Consider the following 27045-nt stretch of genomic DNA (forward strand, 5'->3'; position numbering starts at 1 on the left):
CTCTCTCTAATGAGAGCGCAGCTTTATGGTCTGATAGAACTATGGCGATTTTACCTTTCTCTACATGCAGCCTAAGCCAGAACAGTTAATAAGATATGTATTAACTTCATTACAACATTTGGGTAACTGAACATATTGATACATTTGACCTGCTAATCTTAAAAGAGAAAAAGAAAATGGACTGAGGAAGTGACCACATCTTTAAGATGACTTCAACAGAAAGGACTTTTCAGCTGCTATTAGAGAATTACAGGTAAAAAGAATTTTCAGAGATTATGTTAATCAAACAATTAAAATTGATACATTTTTAAGAAAATTTTGATCAAAATTCTAGCATTACTGAGGAGTGTTCACACTGTACAACATAGCACTTTGGCTTTGCTAGATGTTCTATGTGATAAAAAGCCAGTCAGATTTGCATTCATAAGTACAAAATTGTTTGGAAAAGGTTTGGACAGAGCAGTTTTGATACTTATGGAGTGTAATCCAAGAAAAAGCACAAGTATGAAAAGTAGTCTGCCTTCAAATTAAAAGCGAACACATTCCTGCAGCTCACTGAAGATGTACCCTACAAGAAAATCTTACACATCGATGAAAACTGATAAAAGATTGTGCATACATTGTAATATACAAAGACAACCATTTATACTTGTATGTGCTACCTGATTCTGTAGGTTGTGCTAACCTACTTAAGGTTCATTTTTGACAAGTAGCTATTACAATCCTTGATGTTGCTGTTCAGTAAAATTGAAATCAGTAGAACTGCTTTACTGTGATTGAGTTATAAATTACTAAACTGCATGTAGGAAGGCTCTGATACTTTAATGCTGAGACAGAGTTATTTCATATTTTTCTGAAAGTGCTGTTGTAATTCTGAAGCAATTATTCTTCATTTTCACAATTGTAACATCCTCGATTGCATGGAGGTATGAAATCAAGTAGGGTTTTAATAATATATCAAATCTTCCTTAATGACTGTGTGGCACGCCATGTTCTGTATTCTTGCAGCTGGCCAAACTGTATCTTTTTAATTTAGCTCTGTTTTTGCTAGACAGCTTGAGCTGGGTTAAGTGTCATCATAAAATTCTAAACTGAAATACCAGTTTGATTTCCCTATACATAGAGATAACTATCAAAACTCCGATCTGTGTAGCACCAAACTTGAAAATGTCTTATTGTTGAGAAGGGTACCTTTAAAAGCCTCCACCTTTGATGGGATTAAATGAATAATTGTTTAATTAGATTTTATTGTCATGTGTGCCCGTGTACAGTAAAAAGTCTACAAGTCGCCATTCTCCGGTGCCATCATAGAATGCAAAAGACAAGATTAAAAAAAAAGCAGAAATAAACAGCCAAAAGAAAAGGAAATGTCCAGATCATTCCTCTCCCTCTGCCATGAATCTTTGCTGCCAGAAAAACAAAGCCCATTCCACAGTCTGTGAGCACTCAAGTGCCCGAGTTCCCACATGCTGCGGCAGCTGGATGCCACTGCCTTTGCTGTCAGGCACCTGGGCCCAGCAATGTCCTGGAGTTACACTGCTGCCGCTGGAACCATGTTGCCATTCTTTACCACTGTCTTGCCTCCACCGACATGTCACTGCCATGAGTCTGCGCTGGGCCAATCTTACCAATGCAGCTGGTGCTGAAGCCGCTGGATCCCAAACTGGGCCTATACTCGACGTTGGGCCTACCACGCTGAAGCAGCCACTGCCTCGTTCTGGCTTACATTGTTGCTGCCTCCTGGGACTGCCATTTCAGGGAAGAAACTGCTCCTGCCGCTGCCAACAGTCTGAAGCGTCTGATGCTGCAGAAAAGGAAGAAAAGAAAGAGAGCAAAAAGAAAAGAGAGGCAGACAGAAGCGCATGATCCCAGGCTCAGGGCCTAGCACTGAATGCTGCCACTTTGCTGCCACCATCTTGGAAATGCAGCAAGACCTGGTCAACATTCAGCTTGGTATGATAAATAGGTAAGGACCAGAGTATCTGTTTCAGTAAAATAAAAAACTGCGGATGCTGAAAATCTGAAATAAAAGCAGAAGTTGCTGGAGAAACTCAGCAGGTCTGGCAGCATCTGTAGAGGCAGAAATTGAGAGGAAATCTTGAGTCAATTTGTGAAAGTTTAAAGTTAAACCATCTGTTGTCATCACGTTTTTCTCGGGATAATTTGTCCATGTCCTAACTTTAATGAGGGGCTGTATATTAGAAGCATTGTCACCTGCTTGAATTTGTTCTTCAGCACTCAGCACGCTGCTTTAGACACTTACTTTGGGGCATATGAATTTTGGTTGAATTTGCATCCTTTTATTTGTGAACTTTGCATACCATTCTCTCCAAGTATTTGTATTTGTGCCCTATCATTTTCATTTAACCTCATTTAAAACCTAAAATGCAATTCAGTTTTTTTAAGCATCACATATCTGTAGGATTGCTTAAAGCAAGACCTAGTTTGTGACAATCAATTGGGAAATTTCTATGCCCTTGAGATTTTACTATCTTAATTCCTTCAGTTAAGATGTTCCTTTCTTAACAAGGATAAAAGGCATAATTGTAGCCACTCAGAGTTTGTGGTAGATTTGCAAGTTACTCATAGGGAAGTGGTGCAAGCCTGGAACATGCCAGGAGAAAATCTGCATCTAAATACTTTGTTTACTTTCTATGTATGGTGCTGGAAAAGCAAGGCTGCAGTTGCATGCTGCACCTATTCCTCTTTTAACCTTCTTTAAACTTGTCCTGTTCAGTCATGTGACTTACTGAAGAAGTAATTGTTTTATTGTGTGCTCTCCCTTCTCTGACAGTTCCTGGCTAAACAGATCCACTGAGGCTCAGTGTTACAAATTCTTCTGTTGCCTTTGTTGTTCAAGAATATTGTTTTCAGTGGTTAAGTGTAAAAGGATTTTCAACTAGTTTCTTCCAATTTCAGTCTAATGTTCTGGTTCCCCATAGAAAGCTGGACTGCTGCCAACTCATCTGATTCAGTGCTTAGATAACCACAAACAATAAACTGAAATGTTTGCTTGCCACCTAAAGTTTTGATCACTGCGCTTCAGCATCTGTTCAAATGCTGACAGCTGTTACCAATGGAAGAGCAAAGATATATTGCATTGCAAAAATATCAATAAAATTTTCCTCAATGAGTATTTAATAAGATGTGTTTTAAAAGTATATACCTTTTAAATTAGTTTATTCAAAAACTAGTATAGTTATAGAGTTAGACAGCATGGAAACAGACCCTTCGGTCCAACTCATCTGCACTGACCGGATATCCCAATCCGACCTAGTCCATTAGTGTTTTGTCTTTGTGAGGGATATACCACTTGAATGAGAAATTTCAGCATGTTATCAGCTTACAGTGTGGATATTATTTTGTGTTTACACATTGATTTAATGATTGTGATCATTTTTCTTGGAAAACTAATGCTATATGGTGAAGGCATTAAAATATCTATCATGATAAAATACATCTAAACATCACGTGGATTTCCACAAAATTATTTGATGAGCCAAATATTGCTGATAGAACATCTCCAGGTGTGCTCCATCAGACATTTTTGGAACCGATACTCATCCGGTACTGATTCCTGTGGCACTTCACTAGTTACAAATTGCCATGCTGAAAATGCATCCTTTATCCAGACTTAATGTCTTCTATTGGTTAGCCAATCTGCTATCCATGCTAATATACTACTTCATCATGGGCCTTTCTCTGATTAATTGGCTTTATATATGGTACCTTTATCAAATGCCATTTCGAAATCCAAATCTATTACATCTGGTTTCCCTTTATCTAGCCTGCTTGTTACCACCTCAAAGTATTGTAATAAATGTGTCAGGCATGATTTCACCTTCATAAAGCCATGCTGAATCTGCTTGATTATGTTATGTCTTTCTAAACACTCTTACTGTTGCATCTTTTATTATAGACTCTAGAATTTTCCCAATGACAGATGTTAAGCTAACTGGCCTATTTTTGTCTCCCCCAATTTTTGAATGAGGGTGTCACATTAGCAGTTTTGCAATCCTCTGGAGCTATTCCAGAATCTAAGGATTATTGGAAAAGGATTACTACGCATCCACCATATCTGTAGCTACTTTCTCTAAAATCCTAGGAATTCTGACAACCTTTAGTCTTAATTTCCTTTATACTTTTTATCTGATGATGATTATTGTCTTTATTTCCTCTCCTACTTTTGCCATTGGTTATTTATTATTTTTAACTGATACAAAATATTTCTTCAACTCTTCTGCCATTTCCTCGTTTCCATCGTTATTTTCCCAGATTTGTTGGCTAAGGAGCCCATGTTCATTTAGGCCTGTTTCTTGCTCTTTGTATATTTAAAGAAACAGTTACCATCAATTTTTTATCCCATTTCCTAGTTTTTCCTCATAGTTTATTTTCTTCCTCTTCAACTTTTTGGCCATCTCTTGTCGTTTAAAATTATTCCAAAACTCTGACTTACCACCAATGTTTATCACATTGTATTTTTTTTCATTCAGTTTACTACTTTGATTAACCATCACTGGCTTACCCCCTTTCTAGAATCCTCCTTCCTCATCTGGGATATAGCTTTGATGTTTGTCATGAACTAATTTCTTAAACACCTGCCACTAGTCATCTACGGTTTTGTCTGCTGAATTTCTTCCCCAGTCCATTCCACCCACCTTTGCCCTCTTCTTTACGTAATTACAATTAATTTTCTCACAATTGTTTCTGACACAAGTTTCTTGCTGTCACACAGAATGCTAAATTCTACCATGTTATGGTCACTATTCCCTAGGGCTTTTTTACTCTGAGACCATTTACTAAATCTGCCTCTTATACCCCGCTTTTGAATAAGTCATCCCAGTGATATAGCTTGTGTGTTTTTTTTCTGAAGCTTTAAAATTGAACAAATTTTCTGCTAAAATCATTTAATTTTTAAATCTGCATATAATAAATAATATTGTAAGTTGTTATTGTGGTGTTAATATGAGAACAGCCGTAATTTTAGATTTACATGCTCCAGACAGCATCCAACATCAGTTTGGTGCAGAGCTAATGTCTTTTGAAATTAAGAAATTAGTAATGTGTATATTTAAATAGCCAGTGACAATAAGTCCACACACGTGTTCAAAATATGACCAAATACTTCCTTTTTATCTCCAGTGATACATGAATGAAAGGTTTGCATGGTATCTTGGATAGTTTTGTTAACACATTCACAGTTGTAATGACTACACTATACGTGTTATGCAAGAAATTACAGTTCATTGTTAAGCTGTATTGATTGTACATAACAGAAGATGTATTGCTGAAAAGAGAGAGATGTTGCCAAAATTTTCTTTTGGTTGCACTAATTGGAACAAACACAAGAATGTCCTCATGAGTGCAAATAAAAATAATTGGCAACATGTTTTTTATTGCAGAGAAAAATGTTTAATGTTAGCTTTAATTTGCAGTCTTCCACTTTTGAGGGAAAGACTGTACTGTACCCAATATCAGGTGACTTAGCTTTGCAGACTAAGTACAACTATATCCCGTGCTCCCTTCTTAAATGTGTATTCGCACATTGCTAATCAGAAGAAATTGTTCTAGTTAATCCATAATACTGTCAATGGGCTAATCTATAAGTCAAAGATTTAATGAATCACAGCTGAGATAACTTCGCAGAGGCTGTATCCTGTCACCAGGTTACACTTTGGTAAGTACAGTGCTTGACACTAATCCGGCTTCCTCAGAGCCAGCTCTGAGTGGATAGAACCTCTGACATTCCTGTTTATATCTGTCAGCTAGGGCTCCCTGATTGGGTCCAATCAGGAAAATCATGCTCTATAAGGTCCACCTGGCTGACCTTGTTACAGTCACTGCAACAGCCTGTGTCATACTTATAGAACGACATGTGAAAAAATTGTTTTGAAAGTCCTCCACTGTTCCTCAATTGACCCACCATAAAGTTTTTGCCTCCATTCTACCTTAGCTAATTCCTTCCTCATTCCTTCATAGTCTCCTTTGTTTAAGCACAGGACACAGGTACTGGATTTAACCTTCTCACACTCCATCTGTATTTTAAATTCGACCATACTGTTGACCACAGTGCTCAGCAGAAGTATATTCCAGTGATAAGGAAGAACTGTAGGAAAAGAGAGAGCCAGCCATGGATGTCTAAGGAAATAAAGGAAAGTATCAGATTGAAAAAAAACACATACAAAAAAGCAAAGAGTAGTGGGAAACGAGTAGACTGGGAAATCTTTAAAGGCCAACAGAAAGCCATAAAAAAAGTTATAAAGAAAAGTAAGGTAGATTATGAGAGTAAACTAGCTCCGAATATAAAAACAGGCAGCAAAAGTTTCTATAAATATGTAAATCGTAAAAGAGTGGCGAAGGTAAACATTGGTCCTTTAGAGGATGAGAAGGCCAATTTAGTAACTAGGAATGAGGAAATAGCCGAGACATTAAACAGTTATTTCGTGTCGGTCTTCACAGTGGAAGACAGAAATAACATGCAGAAAACTAATGGCAAGAAGGTTATAGCAGGTGAGGACCTAAAAACTATCATTATCACTAAGGAGGCAGTGCTGGGCAAGCTAATGGGGCTAAAGGTAGACAAGTCTCCTGGCCCTGATGAAATGCATCCCAGAGTACTAAAAGAGGTGATGGGGGAAATAGCAAATGCACTAGTAATTATTTACCAAAATTCACTGCACTCTGGGGTGGTTCCCGCAGATTGGAAAACAGCCAATGTGACGCCACTGTTTAAAAAAGGAAGTAGACAAAAAGCAGGTAACTATAGGCCAGTTAGCTTAATTTCGGTAGTGGGGAAAATGCTTGAATCTATCATTAAGGAAGAAATAGCAAGACATCTGGATATAAATTGTCCCATTAGGAACACCCAGCATGGGTTCATGAAGGGTAGGTCATGTTTAACTAATTTGGTGGAATTCTTTGAGGACATTACTTGCATGGTGGACAATGCGGAACCTGTGGATGTGGTGTATCTGGATTTCCAGAAGGCATTTGACAAGGTGCCACACCAAAGGCTGCTACATAAGGTAAAGTTGCACGGTATTACAAGTAATGTATTGGCATGGATAGAGGATTGGTTGACCAGTAGAAAGCAAAGAGTAGGGGTAAATGGTTGTTTTTCTGTTGGCGGTCAGTGGCTAGTGGTGTGCCTCAGGGATCAGTATTGGGACCTCAATTGTTTACAATTTACATAGATGATTTGGAGTTGGGGACTAAGTGTGGTGTGTAAAAATTTGCAGATGACACTAAGGTGAGTGGTAGAGCAAAGTGTGCAGAAGACACTGAAAGTCTGCAGAGGGCTATAGATAGTCTAAGTGAGTGGGCAAAGGTCTGGCAGATGGAGTACAATGTTGATAAGTGTGAGGTCATCCATTTTGGTAGGAATAACAGCAAAATGGACTATGTTTTAAATGGTAAAAAATTGCAGCACGCTGCTGTGCAAAGGGCCTTGGGTGTCCTTGTGCATGAATCTGGAGTACTTGTGCAGTTTTGGTCTCCTTACTTGAGAAGAGATATACTAGCACTGGAGGGGGTGCAGAGGAGATTCACTCGGTTGATTCCAGGGTTGAGAGGGTTGGATTATGCGGAGAGACTGAGTAGACTGGGATTATACTCATTGGAATTCAGAAGAATGAGGGGAGATCTTATGGAAACATATAAGATTATGAAGGGAATAGATAAAGTGGAGGCAGGGAGGTTGTTTCCGCTAGCAGGTGAAACTAGGACTAGAGGGCATTGCCTCAAAATAAAGGGAAGCAGATGTAGGACTGAGGTCAGGAGGAACTTCTTCACCCAAAGGGTTGTGAATCTATGGAATTCCCTGCCCAGTGAAGTGGTTGAAGCTACCTCACTGAATGTTTTTAAGGCAAGGCTAGATAAATTTTTGAACAGTAAAGGAATTGAGGGTTGTGGTGAGTGGGTGGGCAAGTGGACCTGAGTCTCAAAGATCAGCCATGATCTTATTAAATGGTGGGGCAGGCTCAAGGGGCCAGATGGCCTACTCCTGCTCCTAGTTCTTATGTTCTTATGTGGTTAAATGACCATGTTTGTGGCACAACAGAGTTGTAATAGAGCCAACTTGATAATTACTGTTCTGGATTGGCATAGTCATTTTGAATGGATAATGCAGTGGTTTGACAAATGTTTTGTTAAGTTAGTGTTAAGTGGTCTTTTCTGATGCCAATGATAAGCATTGTGGGAGGGGTTCAAGAAGGTAGGTATTAAAAACTGCTAAAATGAAAGAAATGCAGATGCTATAAATCAGAAACAAAAACAGAAATTGCTGGAAAAGCTCAGTAGGTCTGACAGCATCTGTGGAGAGAAATCAGAGTTAATGTTTCAGTTCAAGTGACCCTTCTTCAGAACTCAATTAATTAAATTGTGTTGCTTCGCTACTGTGATCAGAATCATTTAATGAAGACTTAATGTGGTGCATTCTCCACTTTTCAGTCTGGTTCTTACAGCTACTGTCTTGTTTGACAATCAAAAAACAGCATAAAATAAGATTATAGGTTTGTTAGTAATGGAGATTGGAGGAACAAAACAGAGCTTTTGCGCCATCCACTGCCGCATGTCTCAACCTCTGTGCTGTCTGTTATGCAACTATGCCTCAGTCATTCCCTGTTTTTGCTGCCCTTTAACTTTTCAATCTCAAAAAATCTCTGTAGTTATTCAGTTCTGATCAAATAGTTGAAATACTGACATTTTCTTGATGTCACTTTTAGAGGTCTTTTACCTCTCATCATTTGTCTTTATCGTCTGTACGTAGAATTTTAAGCATAAATTTAGCAGCTGGGTCAAAGACCTCTATTTTCTTCACAGATCTTTACATATCGACCAGGTTTCTGAGGCATACAGGAATATGGACAGAGTGTAGCATCATCTTAGTTTCTTCCCCCCACCCCTGGTTATGAACATGAGTTTTCTTGTCAACACATCCATTAATTATTCTAAGCATGCAGGAGACATCAATAACCTGTCAATGCTTTTAGGTGTCCATGCTGTTGAGCACGGGTAACAGAACTGCACTTCTGCCTGCTGCAGTTATTTGAGAATTTGGCGGCTTTGGAATATCTGCAGACTATAATCTGTTCACATGATTAATCAGCTGATTAGTATGGCATTAAAACTTGTACAGAATGACTAATTTTGCTAACCTTGAGATGTTAGTGTCTGCACCTGCAAGCAGTGTTTCCACTTTGAGCCCCAGGGTGCCTGGGTTGAGTCCCAATCCAAAACTGTAACCTGCAATGTTGACTGATACTTGATTGCAGTTCTGAAGGAGAGCCACACTATTAATTCCATATCTTCCTTCCCAAAGTTGATGAAAAAGACCTCAAAGAAGAATAAGGAAGCTCTTGCTCTGTCCTAGTCGGCATTCCTGAAACCATGTCATTAAAATAGATTATCTTGTTGTTTAATATATTTCTGAAATCTTGTTGTACGCTAGTTGGCTTCCACGTTGCATTATATTCGAGCAGTAATTGTACATCAAAAAGTACTTTAACATAGTGGAAGATTTTTATGTCTAAAGTTGCAGTCGTCTTTTACAGGATCTACCTACAGTGTGCTGTCAACAATGCCTTCTGACTCAGAAAGTAGCAGCTCCCTCAGCAGTATTGGTAAGTTCTCACTCCTTCTCTGTGATACAGTCCAGATCCTACTCTTTTACTCAGATACTTTACCTTTATTAAATGCAAACCAAGTACAGACATATGAAAAGAAGGGTGTGAAAGACCCATCCATCAGACAGTGCAGCCCTGTGTGTTGTAATCCTACTTTTAATGATGCAGCTGTTCAGAGAAACAAAAGCAATCTTGGACAATCTAGGACAAGCTGTGGGAAATTCCTTTCCAACTCTAAAACAGCTCCAGGAAACCACAGTTGTTGATGATGTATCACTATCTAAACTCCCTATTGCGTAGCCTCTACAATAGATAAATGTGCTGTTTCCTCAATAACTTGTCAAGCTCTGTTTAAAGAACAGTTTCATTCCCACTGCATGCAATGATTATTTGTTTCAGATGGCAGTACTTTACAAAAGTAAGTAGTTCCTTGCTTCTAACATAACTCCATGCCTATATATTATTTTAGGTGTGACCTTTGGTCTTACCCTATGTATTTAAAATAACCAATCAAATTTGGAAGGACTTGAAGATTCTGCACATAATACAGAACAAATTTACTAGAATTCTTCCAGTGATAAGTGGTTGTGATTTAAGAACATTGGAGTAATTGGTATTATTTTGCTGAGGGTAGAGACGTTTGGGAACAGATGTAATAGAGGTATTCAAAATCATGAAGGATTTCGATAGAATAAATGAGGCAAAATGTTTTCCAATGAATGAAGGATAATAATCAAATCTTATAAATCTGAGGTGGTGATTGACAAAAGAACCAGAGACAGCATAAATAAAACCTTTCCAGGTTTTTGGATTTTGAAAGCAGTATTTGGTTATGTAGTACATGTACATTCAGTAGTGGCCTCCACAAGGGAATTACATGAGTATTGAAAAAGAAATAAATTGTAGAGATATGAGAAATTAATGGAGAGTGGAACAGACTGGATTGCTCTTCAGCCCAGGCTCATTGGTCTAAATGGCCTCCAATGTACTAGATGATTCTGTGAGCTGCAGTTAATCATTTAAGTCTCAACGCACCTATCTATAAAACAATTCTGTTTTAAATTCAATTCAATTTCTGAAGAAGGATTTAGGCCCAAAACGTCAGCTTTCCTGCTCCTCTGATGCTGCTTGGCCTGCTGTGTTCATCCAGCTCTACACCTTGTTATCTCAGATTCTCCAGCATCTGCAGTTCCTACTATCTCTGAAACAAATGGTTTTGGGAATGGACTGGGATTTGGGTCCAAGTGAAGCACTCCAAATTGTAAAATTCTGTGATGTTGTGATTTTATTTGTGGAAGATGGAACTGCCAAAATGAACTCGTCACAAAATATTTTGACAATTTTTTTTGTTGAAAAAATGATATCTTGAAATATATACAGTTGTGTCCTATAGAATTAAAATTTTTCGTAGTTTCCGAAGCAGCTAACCCTTGTTAGCAAATGCATAACATAACAGTTTAGACATTAGATGATGTGATCAAACTAAAATCTGATGAAACTTGTGTTGAAAATCAAGGCAATCAACAACTAGGTTTTGGGTTGAGGACAGGGGAGGGAATGCCCAGGACAATGGAGGGAAAAAAAATTCTTGTAGGACTTAGGACTGTCCTATCAAATCAAAAGAAGGAAAAAGGATTTACCTTATTAGCATTCTGGTACTGATTGTTTTTTCTTCCTGGTTAGTCCTGGTGGAAAAATCGCAATTTTCAGTTTAAGCCAATTGTTTTCTAAAAAGAAACGTCTGATCCTGATGATGTGCTCAGGTCCGGTTTAGAAAATAAGTTAAAATTGTAGCCCTCAAGAATAATACAAGACGTTACAGGTGAGTGCCATAAATGATTTTAACTGCTCACTAATTTTCTACCAAGCCAAGGTTAAAATCACTCTTAAATGTTCTTTCAGTAAATGATTTGTGTTTATTTTCAGTTAATTTTGATTTTGGAAATCATAACACGGATTGATTTTTCCTTAAATAGGTACAGGTACATCTGGGAAAGCTGCTTCGCCTCCACCAATGCTCATGGATACCAGGCAGATGAGTGAGAAGTTAGAATCCATCGTATTTCAACTTCGACAGGTCACTCGGGAACGAGATGAGTTACGTAAACAGCTAGCTCTTTCTTCCCCTGGGTCTACATTTGATGATTGCAGGTATGAATCTTGAACTTTTATTTCACTGTACTTTAAGAAACTCCTTTAAAGCTTTTATAGGGTAACTTTGCTAAAGCAAATGTAACTCTTAATATCTTATGCTTGGTACAGAGAATTACATGTTCTACTATAACAGTTACGTTTGTAATATTGTGAGACTTGTTGATCAATTGTAAAGACAACAGCTTTTTATTTCTTTATTTGGACTGTGGACTAAAAAGGAAGATGCTACTTTAAACCAAGGAGATTGTGCATTTTTTTGCATATTACTAATATCATTAGTCCCCAGGTACTATTACTTGTAATACCTACTGGAATTCTATTTTGAGTGTCAGATTTTCTTGGAAAGTAGGAAAATGATATGCATGCTGAAGTCTCCACTGGATATAATGGGTGAAAATGGTTTTCAACATTTAGATCGATATTTCAAAAGATGTCATTTATGCTAACTAAATATATTCTGCATTGATACAGTGTATCATGGAAAAAAATGATGACCGAGAAATCAAATATTTACATTACAATTTTTAATGTATTTTCTCAAGGTCAACTTAAAATGTAAACACATTTTTAACAGGCAGATTTTCTCTTTTGGAGCTAGTTTTATTCAACTGGTACTGTTCTAGATAATAGGGAACAAAAGTTAGAACTGTCCCATTCAGGAGGAAAAGCAAGCAGCATTTCTTTATGTAAAGGGAGTAGAAATTCAAAGTTGTCTGTGGATATCGAGAGTCAATGAGAACTTTGAATACTGAGGTTGAGTAATTTTTATTGGTAAAGAATATTCAGCGATATAGAATTAAGGAAGGAAAGTGGGATTGAGGTGAGGATGAGCCATGATCTAATTGTTAAAGCTCAGAGTAACTCACTCCTCTTCCCAATGTTCCTTAATCCTGTGACTCCTTGATTGTGCAATCATTATTATCTTGTATCTGTGTCTCAACAGACCCAGCCCAAAACCGAGCCATGACTATGAGAGACTGAAGATGCAATGCATGAAAGCCATGTCAGATCTGCAGTCTCTGCAGAACCAACACACAAAAACACTTAAGAAATGTGAGGAGGCAGTCAAAGAAGCAGATTTTTATCAGTAAGTACATCAGCAGCAACTTATAGATTGCCCGTAACGTATCGAAACGTCCCAAGGAGCTTCAGAATTTCAAATTGAATTTCAAAACAAAGTGTGACTCTGAATCCTATAAGGAGATCTTTAAGATGCATTTGGTCTTAAACGAGGAAATTGAGATTGAGATTTTATGGTATTGCAGAACTTAGGGTCTAGGCATTTAAGGCACAGCCATCAACAGTGATATTATTAAAATCATGGATATTTAAAACATCTAAATAAAGGAGCATGAATTTGTAAATGGATTATGGGGCTGGAGGAAATTGGATACAGGATACAGTGAGATCAAGAAAGGATTTGAAAACTAGAATGACAATCCTATCATTATGGTCTTGCTTGACAATGAGGTAAGATAATTTAGGAGTGATGGGGTAACAGGCTGCAAGTTAAGAGATGGACTGTGACATTCTGTATGATTTCAAGTTTGCAGAGAGTAAAACATGAGGTTGATCAAGAGTGTGTTGAAATAATCAAACCTAGAGGTAACAAAGGTATTGGTGAGTTTCAATGGCAAATGAGTTGAGATGGTTGGAGTTAGGACAATATGATGATGGTGGAAATAGGTTGTCTTAGTGCGGACACGTGGTTGAAACTCATCTCCGGTTTAAATATGACCCAAGATTGCAAACAGTCTGATGGATACACGACAGCATGGTTACTTGCTGAGGTTTGCCATAACAAACCTTTGCTTTGGTTTTCTGCTGATGTCTCATTCGAGGAAACTTGTAATCCCAATTTGAAAATATCTAGCTGGTTGTGTGTCACAGCTTTTCATTAGAATCAGTGCAGGTGAAAACAATAATTGGGGTAGGGAACAGATTTTTAAGGTGACAGCTCTTATGGGGCAGCTGTGTACCAACTTCTAGGCAAGAAAGCCTGGGTTCAAGTCCTACCTCCTCTGGAAATGTGTCATAACAACTCAGAACTGGCTGATTAAATGAACTAAAATGCTAGTACAATGGCTGTTGTGGTGCAGTATTAGCAGCCCTGTCTCTGGGATAGGAGGGCTGGATTCTGGTTCCACCTGTTTCAGAGTTGTGTAATAATATCTGTGAACAGGTTGATTAAAAATTATCCAGGTGTTTTGAGTTGCGGGCCTGAACATTGAGCTACTCCCAGGAAGTAACAAGGCAATGAAGGAGCAGGCAGTCTTAATTAAAATCATTTTAACATTAGTGTATTCCCAACCATGTCGGAGGTTTCAGTGTATCTGCAGTAACCATATTATGTATTGAATCATTCCTTTTTTGATGAAAGTAGCAGTTAATTGTAATAAAATCAAATCTATTTTAAACTGCTTTAATCATTTACTGAATTCATTAAATAAATTTTATTCTAAGCCAGGAATTGAATATAAAGTTTCAAAACTTAGAGATTTAGAATCATAGAATCCCGACAGTGCGTAAAGAGGCCATTCAGCCCATCAAGTCATTGCTGACCCTCCAGAGAACATCCCACCCAGACCCATATCCTCACCCTATCCCTGTAACCCCACATCCACCTAGCCTGCACACCCCTGGACACTATGGGGCAATTTAGCAAGGCCAATCCACCTAGACTGCGTGAGGAAAGGAGAGCGTGCAGACTCTGCACATACAGTCACCCGAGGCTGGAATCAAGACCGATTCCATCCTGGTGCTGTGAGGCAGCAGTGCTAACCACTGAGCCGCTGGGCTGCCCTTTCTATATTTATATATTATGTATATTTCATTCTATGTTTAATAGAATAAAGTATATGTACAAAATAGCAGACCTTGAAAATTTTCTGAATTGCTAACAAGTAAATAATTCAGATGAAAAGCTTGGGGAGTAGTGACAGAAAAGTAAAAAAGATGTTAAATTAATTCAGTGGAATTAAATACATATTGAAAAAGCCTTCCTGCGGTATGAGATAAAATATGAGCAGAAGGGTTCTCTGGATGTGCAGCATTAAATGTGTATCGGTGTAAAGCTTCTGTGCACTGCAGTGGCACCATGAAATGTAAAGTAATATTTATCAGAGTGGAAAGACCCATGAAGAGAGAGACTGCTCCTGCAGACCATTGAAACAGATTCCTGGGTCTAGAATTGTATCTGAAAGAAATTAAGTATCAGGAAAAATTTGTGTGGTATTCCACAGATGGAAAATGTGGCAGCAAGTGGGTCACATTTTAGCCTACTTTACAATTTGCTCAATTCACTAGCTTATTTTGTGTCAGGCATGAAAACAACTACTTTAAAGTGGTTGGGGATATTTTTAAAAAAAAGTAGTGATGACTTGCTAACCTCCCATGTCTCATTTTCTATCATTGTGACTTAATTGATTCTTAGTAGAAATCATATCCAGGGTTGCTAGGTGATTAGCAAGTAAAGGAAATGCATTTAAAGAGGCAAATACGTTTTACTTCAATTTGTTCTTGGGAAACTAACAAGGCAGTGTTTATTGTCAATTCCTGGTTTTCTGAATGGCATTCAGAATCAAATACATAGTGTAAACTGTGTAAACCAAGCTGAGTAGTTTCCTTTTCACAAAAATACAACAGATTTCATCATATTGTTTTTCTAGTGCTGACTAACAAAGTAGCAAATTTGTCAGTTCAGTTTTGCAACTTGCCATGGTGGGAACCGAACTCTGGACTTTCAGTCCAGCGATATTTTTCATATAAAGTTATGAGTTGCCTTGGGTACAATGGAAATTCTATTGGATTAGTAAGAAGCAAACTTTTACAGTTTATTTAGGGGAGTGATGGCATAGTGGTATTGTTGTTGGACTAGTAATTCAGAGATCAAAGTAATACTCTGAGGATCTGGGTTTGAATCCCACCACGGCAAATTGTGGAATTTGTATTTTATAAATCTGTAATTAAAAGACTAATGAATGACTTTGAAAATGTTGTTAATTATCCTAAAATCCCATTTGGTTCACTAGTATCCTTTAGGGATGGAAGTTTGCTGTCCTCACCTAGTCCAGCCTATATATCACTCCAGATCCACCACAACGTGGTTAATTTAACTCATAACTGCCCACTGAAGTAGCCTAGCAAGCCACTCAGTAGTATTAAACGACTACAAAGTCTCATAGAAGCAAAACCAGTGGACCACCTGACACCAATATAAGCATCAGAAATGACAATGGCAAGCTCAGCTCTATCAACCAAAGTCCCCCTTATTATCATCTGGGGCCAGTGCCAAAATTAGAGAGCTGACTCATAGACAAGTCAAGCTAATAACTTGCTATAGTCATCCTCTCGGAATCATACCTTACAAATAATTTGCCAGACAGTAGCATCACATCCCTAGGTTGTCCTGCTGATGGGTCAGCGCAGTTTTGTTCTGTTAGGAGGGTGTTGCTCTGGACGTCTTCAAAGTCGACTCCAGATTCCATGAGGTTCTCATGGCATCAGGGAAAACATGAGCAAGGAAACCTCCTGCTGATTGTCACGTGTTTAGGTGATGAATCAGTAGTCTTCCACGTGGGAAACTTGGAAAACACCACTTGAAATAAGCGCTGAGGGTGGAAAGGGTGCAGAATATACTCTGGCTTGCGCACTCCAGTGTCTGCCAACAAGTGACTGGACATTGCCACTACTGATCGAGCTGATCAGGTCTTAAAGGACATAACCGCTAGACTGGATCTGTGGTGATACTGAGAGCACCAAGGAGAGGAGAAAATATTTACCTCATCCTCACCAATCTGCCTGCTCAAGGTGCTTCTTTTCATGTTAGTAGGAGTCACCACTGCATAGTCATTGTGGAGATGAAGTCCTGACTTCACACCAAGGATACCATCCATCGTGCTATTCAGTTCAGTCAACAACCTCAAGGATAGGCATATTCCCATTATACTAATAAGCCAGAGGCTCAACCCTGGTTCAATGAAGAGCGCAAGAGGGCTGTCAGAGCAGCAGCTGGCATACATAAACCTTGTGTTAATCTGGTGAAGGTGCTGAATAGGACAGTTTGTGCACCTAACAGCATATGCAGCAAGTGACAAACAGGGCTATCTGATTCCATCACCAAAAGATTAGATCCAAGCTCCCATCCCAATACATCAAGTCATGAATGGCAGTGACAATTAAGCAATTCACTGGAGGAGGAGCATCCGCAAATACCCCACCCTCAACAGTGGGGGATCTCGGCACATCACAACAAAAGGGAGCATTTTCAATAGTCTTCAGCCAGAAGTGCCAAGTCCATGGTCCACGTTGGCCTTCTCCAGTTGTCCCTAGCATCACATCTGCTGGTCAGCCAATTTGATTTACTCCTTGCGATATCAAGAAACAGCTGAAGACAATAGATACAGCAAAGGCTGTGGGCCTTGATTATATTCTGACTATAGTACTGAAGATACCCCTAAGCATACTGTCTCAGTTTGACTATAACACTGGCATTTACCTAACAATGTGGAAAATTGCCCAAGTGTGGCCTGTAAATGAAAACCAGGAAAAATCCACCCTGGTCAGTTACTACTTTATCTCATGATGGAAGGTGTCATCAACGCTGCTACCAGACATCATCTGTTTAGCAATAACCTACTCACTGATGTTTGGTGTACCTCAACAAATCATCTGACAAAAGTCTGCTGTACACTAGTGAGCCTGTTCAAAGGGTGTGCAGGAAATAAATTACCTCTTCAACATATTACTTGTTCTCTTCGCTATCCTCAATCAAATGGTCTCATTGAATGCACTGATTGTAGTGTGAAAACGATGATCATTAAAGATAAAGTGATTGGCCAAGAATTTTGGATACCTGTTTTAAATCTGTTTGCTACTCCTATATGAAGCCTCGATTGACAGCTCTTATTTTTGGAAGACAGCTCCACACAGTTCCTCTCTCCCATATTTTCATCGCCTAATCACTCGTGCGCATTGCTGGAAAGAAGGAAGAAAATTATGCAGGATCATGATCAATGAACAAACAGACACTTACTGAATCTTTGACTAGGGGAAACCATACAAAATCAAGATCTTCATACAAACGCAAGGATTCATGGAAAGATATTGTGACCTTGTGTCCAGTCTAAGTCTCATGGTATTATCATAGAAATGGCCAAGTTCTCCAAAGAAATGAATGATGCATCCAAACTGCATATCATCAAGCACCTGTCAGATAGGATGACAACTTGGATACTTAAGATATAAATCAGACAACAAGCACACATCTACAACTAATAACATATATCCACCTCCAATGCCAGATATCACATCATGGAGTGAAGTTACACTGCCAAGATATGGTAACTGCACAAGACTAGATCTGGTCATGTACACTCACCAAGACGTGTGATGAATGTGTATAAGCAATATAACTACTATCCTTTTTATGTGTTATCAGAAAAGGATTTCCCTCCTTTAAAGGGAAAAGGGGGTTTGTTGTACTGTGGCACAGATTCTAGACTGCACAGGCACTGTATTCTTTAAATGTTGCATGACATCACAGTATAAAATATTAGTATCAAAAGCAACCTATCAAGGCGAAATAGTTCTGTAGGACAAATAAAATATTATGATTTACTTTAGACCCTTTACGCAATTGGTTGCTCCTGGATATTCTGTCAGTTCAGGTGGCTGGACAGCTGGTTTTCAATACAGTGATACCAACAGGATGGTTTCAATTCCCACACTGACACCAGCCGAGGTTACCAGGAGCCTCTCCATTGTAATCTCTCCCCTTGCTTGAGACGTAGTGACCCTCAGGTTAAACCAACACCAATTCACTCCCTTGCTCGCAGACTCTCTTCCCTCTCCTCCACCCCTTCCCGTCCCTCGTATGAGGTGACTTGACATTTTATTCCGGTATAACGGCGTCCATCTCGCCTTCAGTCACTTCCTCTGTCGTGGTATCAGTAGAGTAAGTCATTCTTGTACAGTAACATAAGTAAGCCCAGACCTCAGACTGTGTGTAAATCTATGATGATGTAACCTTGTGAAAAGTCACTGTTGTAAGTTGATTTCAAGATATCTGACTCCAGTATGTGTTAATGTGTGTTTAAATGTTGAAGGCAACAAAACCATCTCAACTGCAGTGGGCATTTCCAAAGTATTGACACAGTCCTGTTCTCTGATTTTGTAATGTTTTGATACTAGTTCTTTTGGAGTTGTATAAAATTTGAGCTATAATTTATCATTTATCTTTGAGATTTGTTTCTTTCCTGTTTGGCATACCTGTTTAGTCATTACTGCTTACGTTTGTTTTATTCTGGTTTGCACAGTAAAGATTCTTATGCATTTTTCTAATTGTGGACTGCTGTCACTTATTTTCTTACTATTCGTTCTTCCATGTGTTATATTCTTGAAATTATTATAGTCAATTCATCCAGATCCTTGCAGTTGGCTTATACAGTATTTTGATACCTGGGAGTCATCACAGTTTACACTGTAGTGTGTGGAGAAAAGAGGTCAATTTTTCAGAAATAAACAAGTCCATGTTTAACTTGAAAATTAGAGGCCACATTCTATACCTTAATTGTAAATGATTTACAATGACCGTATTCTAAATGTGTTACCCATTAAACAATAGATTAGAATGTTGGTGTAACAAGAAAATCACGTTGGTTTTCCCCAAATCCCTGCTCTTGTCTTTTAGCACATTGCACAGCCGCCTGCGAAATGATCAGTCTCAACTCAAAGAAGAAATGGAGGCCATTAAAAGGGAGAACACCCAGTTGCTACGGGAACACAATCACGTTCAACAGACCTGTGAGGAGTTGAAGAGGCTCCATGAGGAGGATCAGAAGGAGATCACTGATCTACGCAGTCAGCAGCAACAGGTAGGTATTGAGCATATGATGAAGCATATTTTCCTGAATTGTGTGACTAAAGCTGTCTCTCAGCTATCATCAATCATACTGAGTTACATTTCAGAACTGTTCAGATGTTCCGTCTTCGATTTTGTTTGAAATTTCTCCTGTTTTGCATGCGATAACTGTGAATAAGAACAATGGCAGGGGCCAACGCAGTGCCACATAAAAGATGCAGTACATATGACCCCACCACACTGTCTTGTATCTGTAAAATCTTCCTTACTGTCCTGTTTTGACGACATCACTTTGATAAATTGTTATGATCTCTGTACCTTAATTAGTTTGTACAGTTTTGGATTACTTATTACTTTGGTTAGACCCACGGCATGCAACACTCATACCTATCATGTTCTTCCAGTTCTGAGGAAGTGTCACTAGACCCAAAACGTTAACTCCGATTGTTCTTCACAGATGCTGCCAAACCTGCTGAGTTTTTCCAGCAACTTCTGTTTTTGTTCCTGATTTACAGCATTTGTGGTTCTTTTGGTTTATGTTATTCCAGTCATTCGGTTTGTCTCCAGCACCACCTTATTTTTAATTTTTTATAATTATCTCTCTGCCTCATTTAATCGGATTACAGGTCATTCCTTAGCTTATTATTCAGCTGTTGACATTTTACTAACACCGTCTAATACTTGATCACCTGCAGAGACTTATTATTCAACACTCCACTCACACCATTTGTATGATCTTTTGGTCTCTTTGCCCATAAATTCTGTGTCCCTCTCTCACTTCACCTGAGGAAGGGACTTTGCTCCGAAAGCTTGTGATATCAAATAAACCTGTTGGACGATACCGTTGTGTTGTGTGACTTCTGATAAACGGGATGGGAAGGGGTCCTGCATGGGATTCTTATTTGTGAACAAAAACAGAAGTTGCTGGAAAGGTTCAGCAGGTCTGGCAGCATCTGTGAGGAACAATCAGAGTTAACGGTTAGTGTCCAGTGACCCTTCCTCAGAACTGGAATAACATGACTGGAATTACCACTGTTACCAAGTAATGAGGCACAGCCAGAAGGCTATAATAAGACCTCAGATACAATCTTTTGGAGCATTGAAGAATTATTGATCTGTGCTATGGAGTATCTTAATGTTTCGGGTCCAGTGACCCCACCTCAACTGAAATTGTAAGTCTGATTTTTCTTCACAGATGCTGCCAGACATGCTGACCTTTTCCAGCAACTTATGATTTTGTTCTTGATTTACAGCATCCGCAGTTCTTTTGGTTTTTAGGGGATTCTTATTCTTTGGTTGCCAGTAATCACCACTGTTACCAAGTAATAAGGCACAGCCAACAGGCCATAATAAGACCTCAGATACAATCTTTTGGAGCACTGAAAAGTTATTCATCTTTTCTGTGGAGTATCTTAATGTTTGTTGTGTTTCTATGCTGAGCATGCTGAGTAAGACTGCAAAATGGGAACCTATGGGAGGGCCTAGGGAGTGCAGCAGTGAAAGATGCTGAAAGGACTAACATATCTTGAAGTGCACTAGATTTCATTTTACATTTTTGCCTTTGCTATTATAAAACAAACGCAATGCATCAAAACAATATAGGAAATCTTTGGTTACACGTAATTTCCATTGCAGCTGTTAACTAAGGTACTTTGAAAGATCTGCAATTTCTATATTATGAAATTCATAGCTCTCAAGTCCACTTTTCCACAAGGTTTACCTGTTGAAAACTGCTGAATGAGTAGCTCGAGAATTTATTTTTGAGAATTTGACCGCATTCAAGCTGCATTCGGAGAGATTTTGTTTCAATAGTTATAACATGGGATTTCTTCATTTATGTGATGATTGACTGCATGGTTTATTATTTGTCATTTGTAAATGCAATCCCAGTTAGAGCACAGTGAAATGAGCGTAAGCTGCATTTTGGGAGTTGCAGTGAATCAGAGTGACGCTGTTCATTTCTTGCGCAACGTGACAGTGATGTAATCTGAAAATCTGAAACCTGTAACAGGTTAAGGTGGGAGTGATTCCAAAAATTGCAGAAAATGGTAAGAGAGGTAACACCAGGATCTGAGGATACTACAGGTAGGAGCGATAAGATAGTGGGTATAGGATCTGGCGCATAAAAGGCTGCTGCTGGAACATGTGAATAAAATTGAAAATAGAAGGTCTGCAGAGATCAGGACCATCATCAAACAAGGGGGTGGTGAACCTAGCAGAGCGTGAGATTGGTATGGAAAATCTTGCAATAAGTAAGTCACGGAAAGAAATTTGGCAAATTTTTCTATCTGAATACGGTGAAGGTGAAGCATGTTCTGAATAGGAGATGAGTATATCGGAGTACTTGGTAATATCATTGGACTAGTAATCCAGAGACACAGGCTAAAGCTCTGTGGACATGGTTTGAATTCCACTGTGTGGAAAATTTGAAATTATTTTTTAAAAATTCTCTAACTAAAAGCTAGGTGGTGCATTGTAACTTTTGTTGGTTGTCATAAAAATGCATGTGGCTGACTAAGAGAGGGAACAAAATATGTTGTCTTCACCTGGTCTGACCTACATATTTAACTTGATATTGTTGAACATTATCCGCCTGCTGAAATATCAATTCAAAGGCAGTTAAGGATGGGCAATAAATGCTAGAGCAGCCAATAATGTCCACATCTTGTGAATGAAGAAACAAAAATTAATTTTATCTCAAAGCCATATTTGTTAAGAGCATTATGCTAAATGGTTCAAATACCTCTGGTATTAATGTATGAGAGAGAGGAAGGCATCTATCAGCAACAATAGGCAAGATTTCTTGAGCATATTTCTCACGTGGAAGAATCAATAGGGGTTATAGTTTATAAATAAGGGAATCCCTTGCTATCAGTATCCTGAGGGCTGACCAGAACCTGAATTGGACTAACCATATAAATACTGTGGCAACAAGTTCAAGTCAGAGGTTTGGAATCCTACGGCAAGTAATTCACCGCCTGACTCCTCGTAGCTTGTATGTCTTGTTTACAAGGCACAAGTTGGGAGTGTGATAGAATGCTCCCTGCTTGCCTGGATGAGTGCAGCTTCAAAAATACTCAAACTAACACCATCCAGAGCAAAGCAGCCTACTTGATTGTCACCACAACCACGAACATTCATTCACTCCTTCTACTCAGCAGTTGTGAGTACCATCTGCAAGATGCACTGCAGCAATTTTCCAAGCCTCCTTAGACAGCACCTTCTGAATCCCTGACCACCACCATCAAGGATGCATGGGAACCTGCAAGTTCCTCTCCAAGCCACTTACCATCTTGTCTTGGAAACATATTGCCATACCTTTGCTGTTGCTGGGTCAAAACCTTGGAACTCCCTCCCTAATGGCATTTTTGACCTACAATAGGGACTGTAATAATTCAAGAAGGCAGCTCACCGCCATCTTCTCAAGGGCAGCTAGGGATGGGCAATGAATGCTGGCTCAGCTAGCAATGTCTACATCCATGAATGAAGTTTTAACAAGTGCAGGAGATGCAATAGCTGCCCTATTACCACCTCCTCCCACAATTATCCTTGCTGCATTTGAGCAATATTGCTTCCTTGGCCAACAGCACTGAAAATTATTGTGTACAAATTGGCCACCAGAATTTTTCATGGCATTTCACAAAGTACTTTGATTGTGGAATGCCACTTTTTGAAAGCATAATAAAGCATTGTGCAAATGCATCTTCTTTCTTTGCTTCACAAAAACAATAAATTTACCAAAATATGCCTCTGGTACATGATGATGTTCGACCCTAGCTGATGATAATACTAGATAAGTCAAATCTTAGCATGAAATCTGGCTTGATAAACTATATGTTTTATTTTCACAGTTTAGACTACCACGGTGGTCAGACACTGAGTATATTTGCGCAAGGATGCCAATGTTCTTTTAACAAAAGAGCACAGGTTCATTACACAAATTTGAAAAAGCCTAAGCTTTTTATATGTTCAAATATGGCAATTTAGAAAGATGTTAACACGAATGGCAAAAAGAAAGATTCAGCCTTTTTCCCAAAATGTCCTTTATGGACACAACCCCAGTAAGGTAGCACTCCTTAACTCTTTAAGATCTTACTAACCTGACAATTGTTGCAAGCATTTCTTTTTGATAATTTTCTATATACACACCAGATGTGATTCTCTGTATTACTGTCGCACTGTGATAAACAGGCACCAGCCACCTCACTGTCTTTTCCAAATGAATTTTAAGAAAAGCCCTATCTACTTAAATTGCTAAATCAGTTTTAAGACTTCTTTCACACTCTGAAACCCTGTGATTCCAGGCGGTGTTATTACTGGACACATCAGATTCTAGATTGAAATCAGGCTTGGTAAATCATATTTTGTTCTGTTTTATTTAACCAGTTAATATTTTACGGAAACGCAAGCATGTAATACTGCAAACTTGCTTTTAACAATAAAATAGAAGTTTATTATGGAAAAGGAAAAAAGATAAACCAAACTATTCACATATAATTTGGAAAATTTTGAAACACTGTAAAAAATAGAATCATGTATGTCCCAGCATCATTATCTTAAATACTATAGAGAGTTCTCTTCTCTATTACATCTGTAGATTTAACTTAACTGTTCCCTCCGATTCCTCGTCTTGAAAGTTTGGTAGCCTCTTCCTTGATTAGTCACACCACTGATCTTAAACTTCCTGAATTTCACATAACCCCTTCGGGGACCGAACCAAACATTACTTGTCTGGAACTTTCAAACTTGAATCATTAGGCAGAAGTAACCTATTTCCTAGCAATCATAGGAATTATGTTTCAAGGAGAAAATGTTTGAAATGTATAACTTTCACCAGGAATCCTGCAATCTGTAAAACAATAACTTTCCCTTAAGCAAAAAAAAGACTCTAGAACCATCCAAACTGAAAGCAGGCTATGCTAACGTTTACTCTGTCTGCTTGTAAAACTCTCCCAACGCGAACAAATCCTGATTATCACCCATCCTTCTTACCTACCTTGGCTCCAGAAATACTGGCAATTTTGTTGTTAAGCACTTTATACACAAAACCAAAACCTACATGCCACTAGTTCAAAGTCCAAACTTGAAAATAAATGATATCAATGTAACCATAAATATAAACCTTACTTCACAACTGCCACAAACTAAACTGCTTTTCTGCTAGTATGAAAGTGTTCTTCTCATTTGAAATCTGATTGTGACCCTAAGTCTAACTATCTGTATGTCATAAAAATTTAACTTTGTAAACATTTCATCAGTAAATTCCCCAGCTAGTTTATCTAGTTTTACATGCTTTCTTGGAAATGATGTCAAAAATGATCTTTTGGTGCCTTTTAAGAAGAAAGCAAGTTGCATTCAGAGAACTCAAACCTGATACTATTTTTCCTCCACTTTGAAATCATTTTTCTGAAATTATAACAATAAACTATCAGTCCTTTTCACAACATTGATAATTCAGGATAAGGTGTTTTTAACAAGGGATAGTTTAACTTTTTTACTTGCATCCAAAGCATGTTTCATGAAGAGACAAAAAAATAGTAAGATTGGGGAAGTTCCATTATTTCCAGTATCAGTAAGGTGTTACAATATGATAACCTTGTGTTACATTAGGTTTGCTATATTGCAATGACGGATGAATTGTAGTTATGCTTAGATTGAGTTAACTGTGTAGACTGTTTAAAAAGAAAAAAAAAAATCTCGATTTCATAGCACATTGCTGTGGGAGATTTCCTTGTATTCCTTTATCCTACTGCAGCCAAACTATACTTTGCAAAAACTAAATGTTGTGATCTATCAACCCAGCTTCATGAAAAGGCTTTATTTTGCAGTGGTTTTATATATGTGCCAGAGACTGCCAAGTTTATCCACTTGAGTATTCAGTAGAATCCTGCTCTTTGTAAAAGAAATTGAATAATTCAATACGCCATTTTTTGTAGAAGCTCAATAAAAGGAGAAAGAATAGATTTGCTTTCTGTAGAGTGTCGGGGAAGATCTGCACACAATGAGCAATGCATTAATTCTAAATCACTCTTCTTTTATAGTCTGATTTATCAAAATGTAACTATCCTGTAAATAATTCAGTAGAGAATGGTGCTCATTCTTTAATAATATTATACATGAAGTATCGTTTTGTTAAAATCCTAAAATTTCAGTCTGTACAGATTTGTTTTTGACTTTTTAGTGACTTTTAATTTTTTTAAAGTTTTCTTTTTTATGATACCCTTGTGTGCAACACAATTTCTCAGTTTAAAAAAAAGGTTTGGACATAATTTTCCATCGAGATTCTAGGAGAGTTGTGAGGATGAGTATTATTGATTCTCTCATTTTGTTCTCTTCCCACATTTCCTCTCCCCCTCATACATCCAGATTCCACCTCAGTAGCAAACCAAGAATTCTTTTCCAAAGATGATTTGCTGCTTGAAATTATCTCCCTAGAATATTTTTGTCATCCCATTTCTTGACCTTCAGCTTGTTCAATTTTCCAGTGCTTACCTTATTTTGTTACTTGATTTCAGTAGAAGATAATTGCTTGGAACAACTGGAAATTCTTAGCTTGTTACTAGATGAGGACAGGAGGCACTGAACTGACAAAGTGGGAGAATGTTTTGAAACTAGGCAGGCTATGGGAGTGGAAAACGCATCTGCGAATTGTGGAAATGTGAAGAGGAAGCAAAACTCCTCTGTAGAGAGGTTAGAGAATGTATGTGAATAGAGAAATAATAATCTGATTCATATGCCAAATGTCGAATAAAACAGTTTTTTTTCTGTCTGAGTGATGAAATAAATGCATATTTTAAATTGTGCCAAAACATATTTTTAAAGTGATTATTAAAACCTTTTTATTGAGCGCGTGCTTCTGGACTCAATGGGAAAGGCACAGGCTGTTTGACATGGGGTTGGTAGCACAATATTTGGGAGAAATGCATATTATACTCTATTTACTGCTTGCATTCTTCATTCAGCTTGAATTCAGGAGTCACTTTATGGCAGTAGTAGATTATGAATCTGAGTCCTACGAACATGCCACCCCGTAGTTGTTTCATGAGCAGGAATTTCCAAGCGGAAAACCAGATAAATCATTGCAAAATTTTTTTCTTCTAAAGTTGTTAATCATTTTACTTTATAAATTCATTGATTTGAAATTTGCACCAAGCGTATGCTTCCAGTCCAACTTGCTTGCTGCATTGAAATCCACGCTAAGTCACTCCATGACTACCCATTGAAAACATATGGGATTGCTATTTCAAACCAGTCCAGAAACCAATCTGGCCCATATAAATTTGGAACTGTTACTATCCACTGGGGATGTACAGTGATAACTAGCAGGGGGGAAGCTATGAGTATGCAGATCTCTCTGCAACTAGCAAAATTGAAAGATATGGAATCAGATTCTTGTATGAATGATTT

The 27045-nt window shown here is 38.2% G+C and overlaps 1 protein-coding gene across 1 annotated transcript; it reads left to right on the forward strand.

Moving 5' to 3' along the window:
• Positions 1-108: 108 nt before the first annotated feature.
• Positions 109-26672, forward strand: LOC125486849 (disks large homolog 5-like). The gene is made up of 6 exons (XM_048616192.1): positions 109-253; positions 9552-9620; positions 11600-11774; positions 12721-12864; positions 19468-19651; positions 26601-26672. Exons 2-6 carry the CDS (start codon positions 9578-9580, stop codon positions 26670-26672), a joined length of 618 nt encoding a protein of 205 aa, XP_048472149.1. The 5' UTR covers positions 109-253; positions 9552-9577.
• Positions 26673-27045: the final 373 nt, after the last annotated feature.

This window comes from Rhincodon typus, chromosome 34, assembly GCF_021869965.1.
Source record: "Rhincodon typus isolate 14 chromosome 34, sRhiTyp1.1, whole genome shotgun sequence".
Classification (NCBI taxonomy): Eukaryota; Metazoa; Chordata; class Chondrichthyes; order Orectolobiformes; family Rhincodontidae; genus Rhincodon; species Rhincodon typus.

What these genes read in the sequence shown, in the direction of transcription:
- LOC125486849 (XM_048616192.1), top strand. Translation starts at nt 9,578, where the DNA reads ATGCCTTCTGACTCAGAAAGTAGCAGCTCCCTCAGCAGTATTG. An exon ending in CAGCTCCCTCAGCAGTATTG is followed by an intron (nt 9,621 to 11,599) that starts GTAAGTTCTCAC and finishes TTCCTTAAATAG; the next exon opens with GTACAGGTACATCTGGGAAA. An exon ending in TCTACATTTGATGATTGCAG is followed by an intron (nt 11,775 to 12,720) that starts GTATGAATCTTG and finishes GTGTCTCAACAG; the next exon opens with ACCCAGCCCAAAACCGAGCC.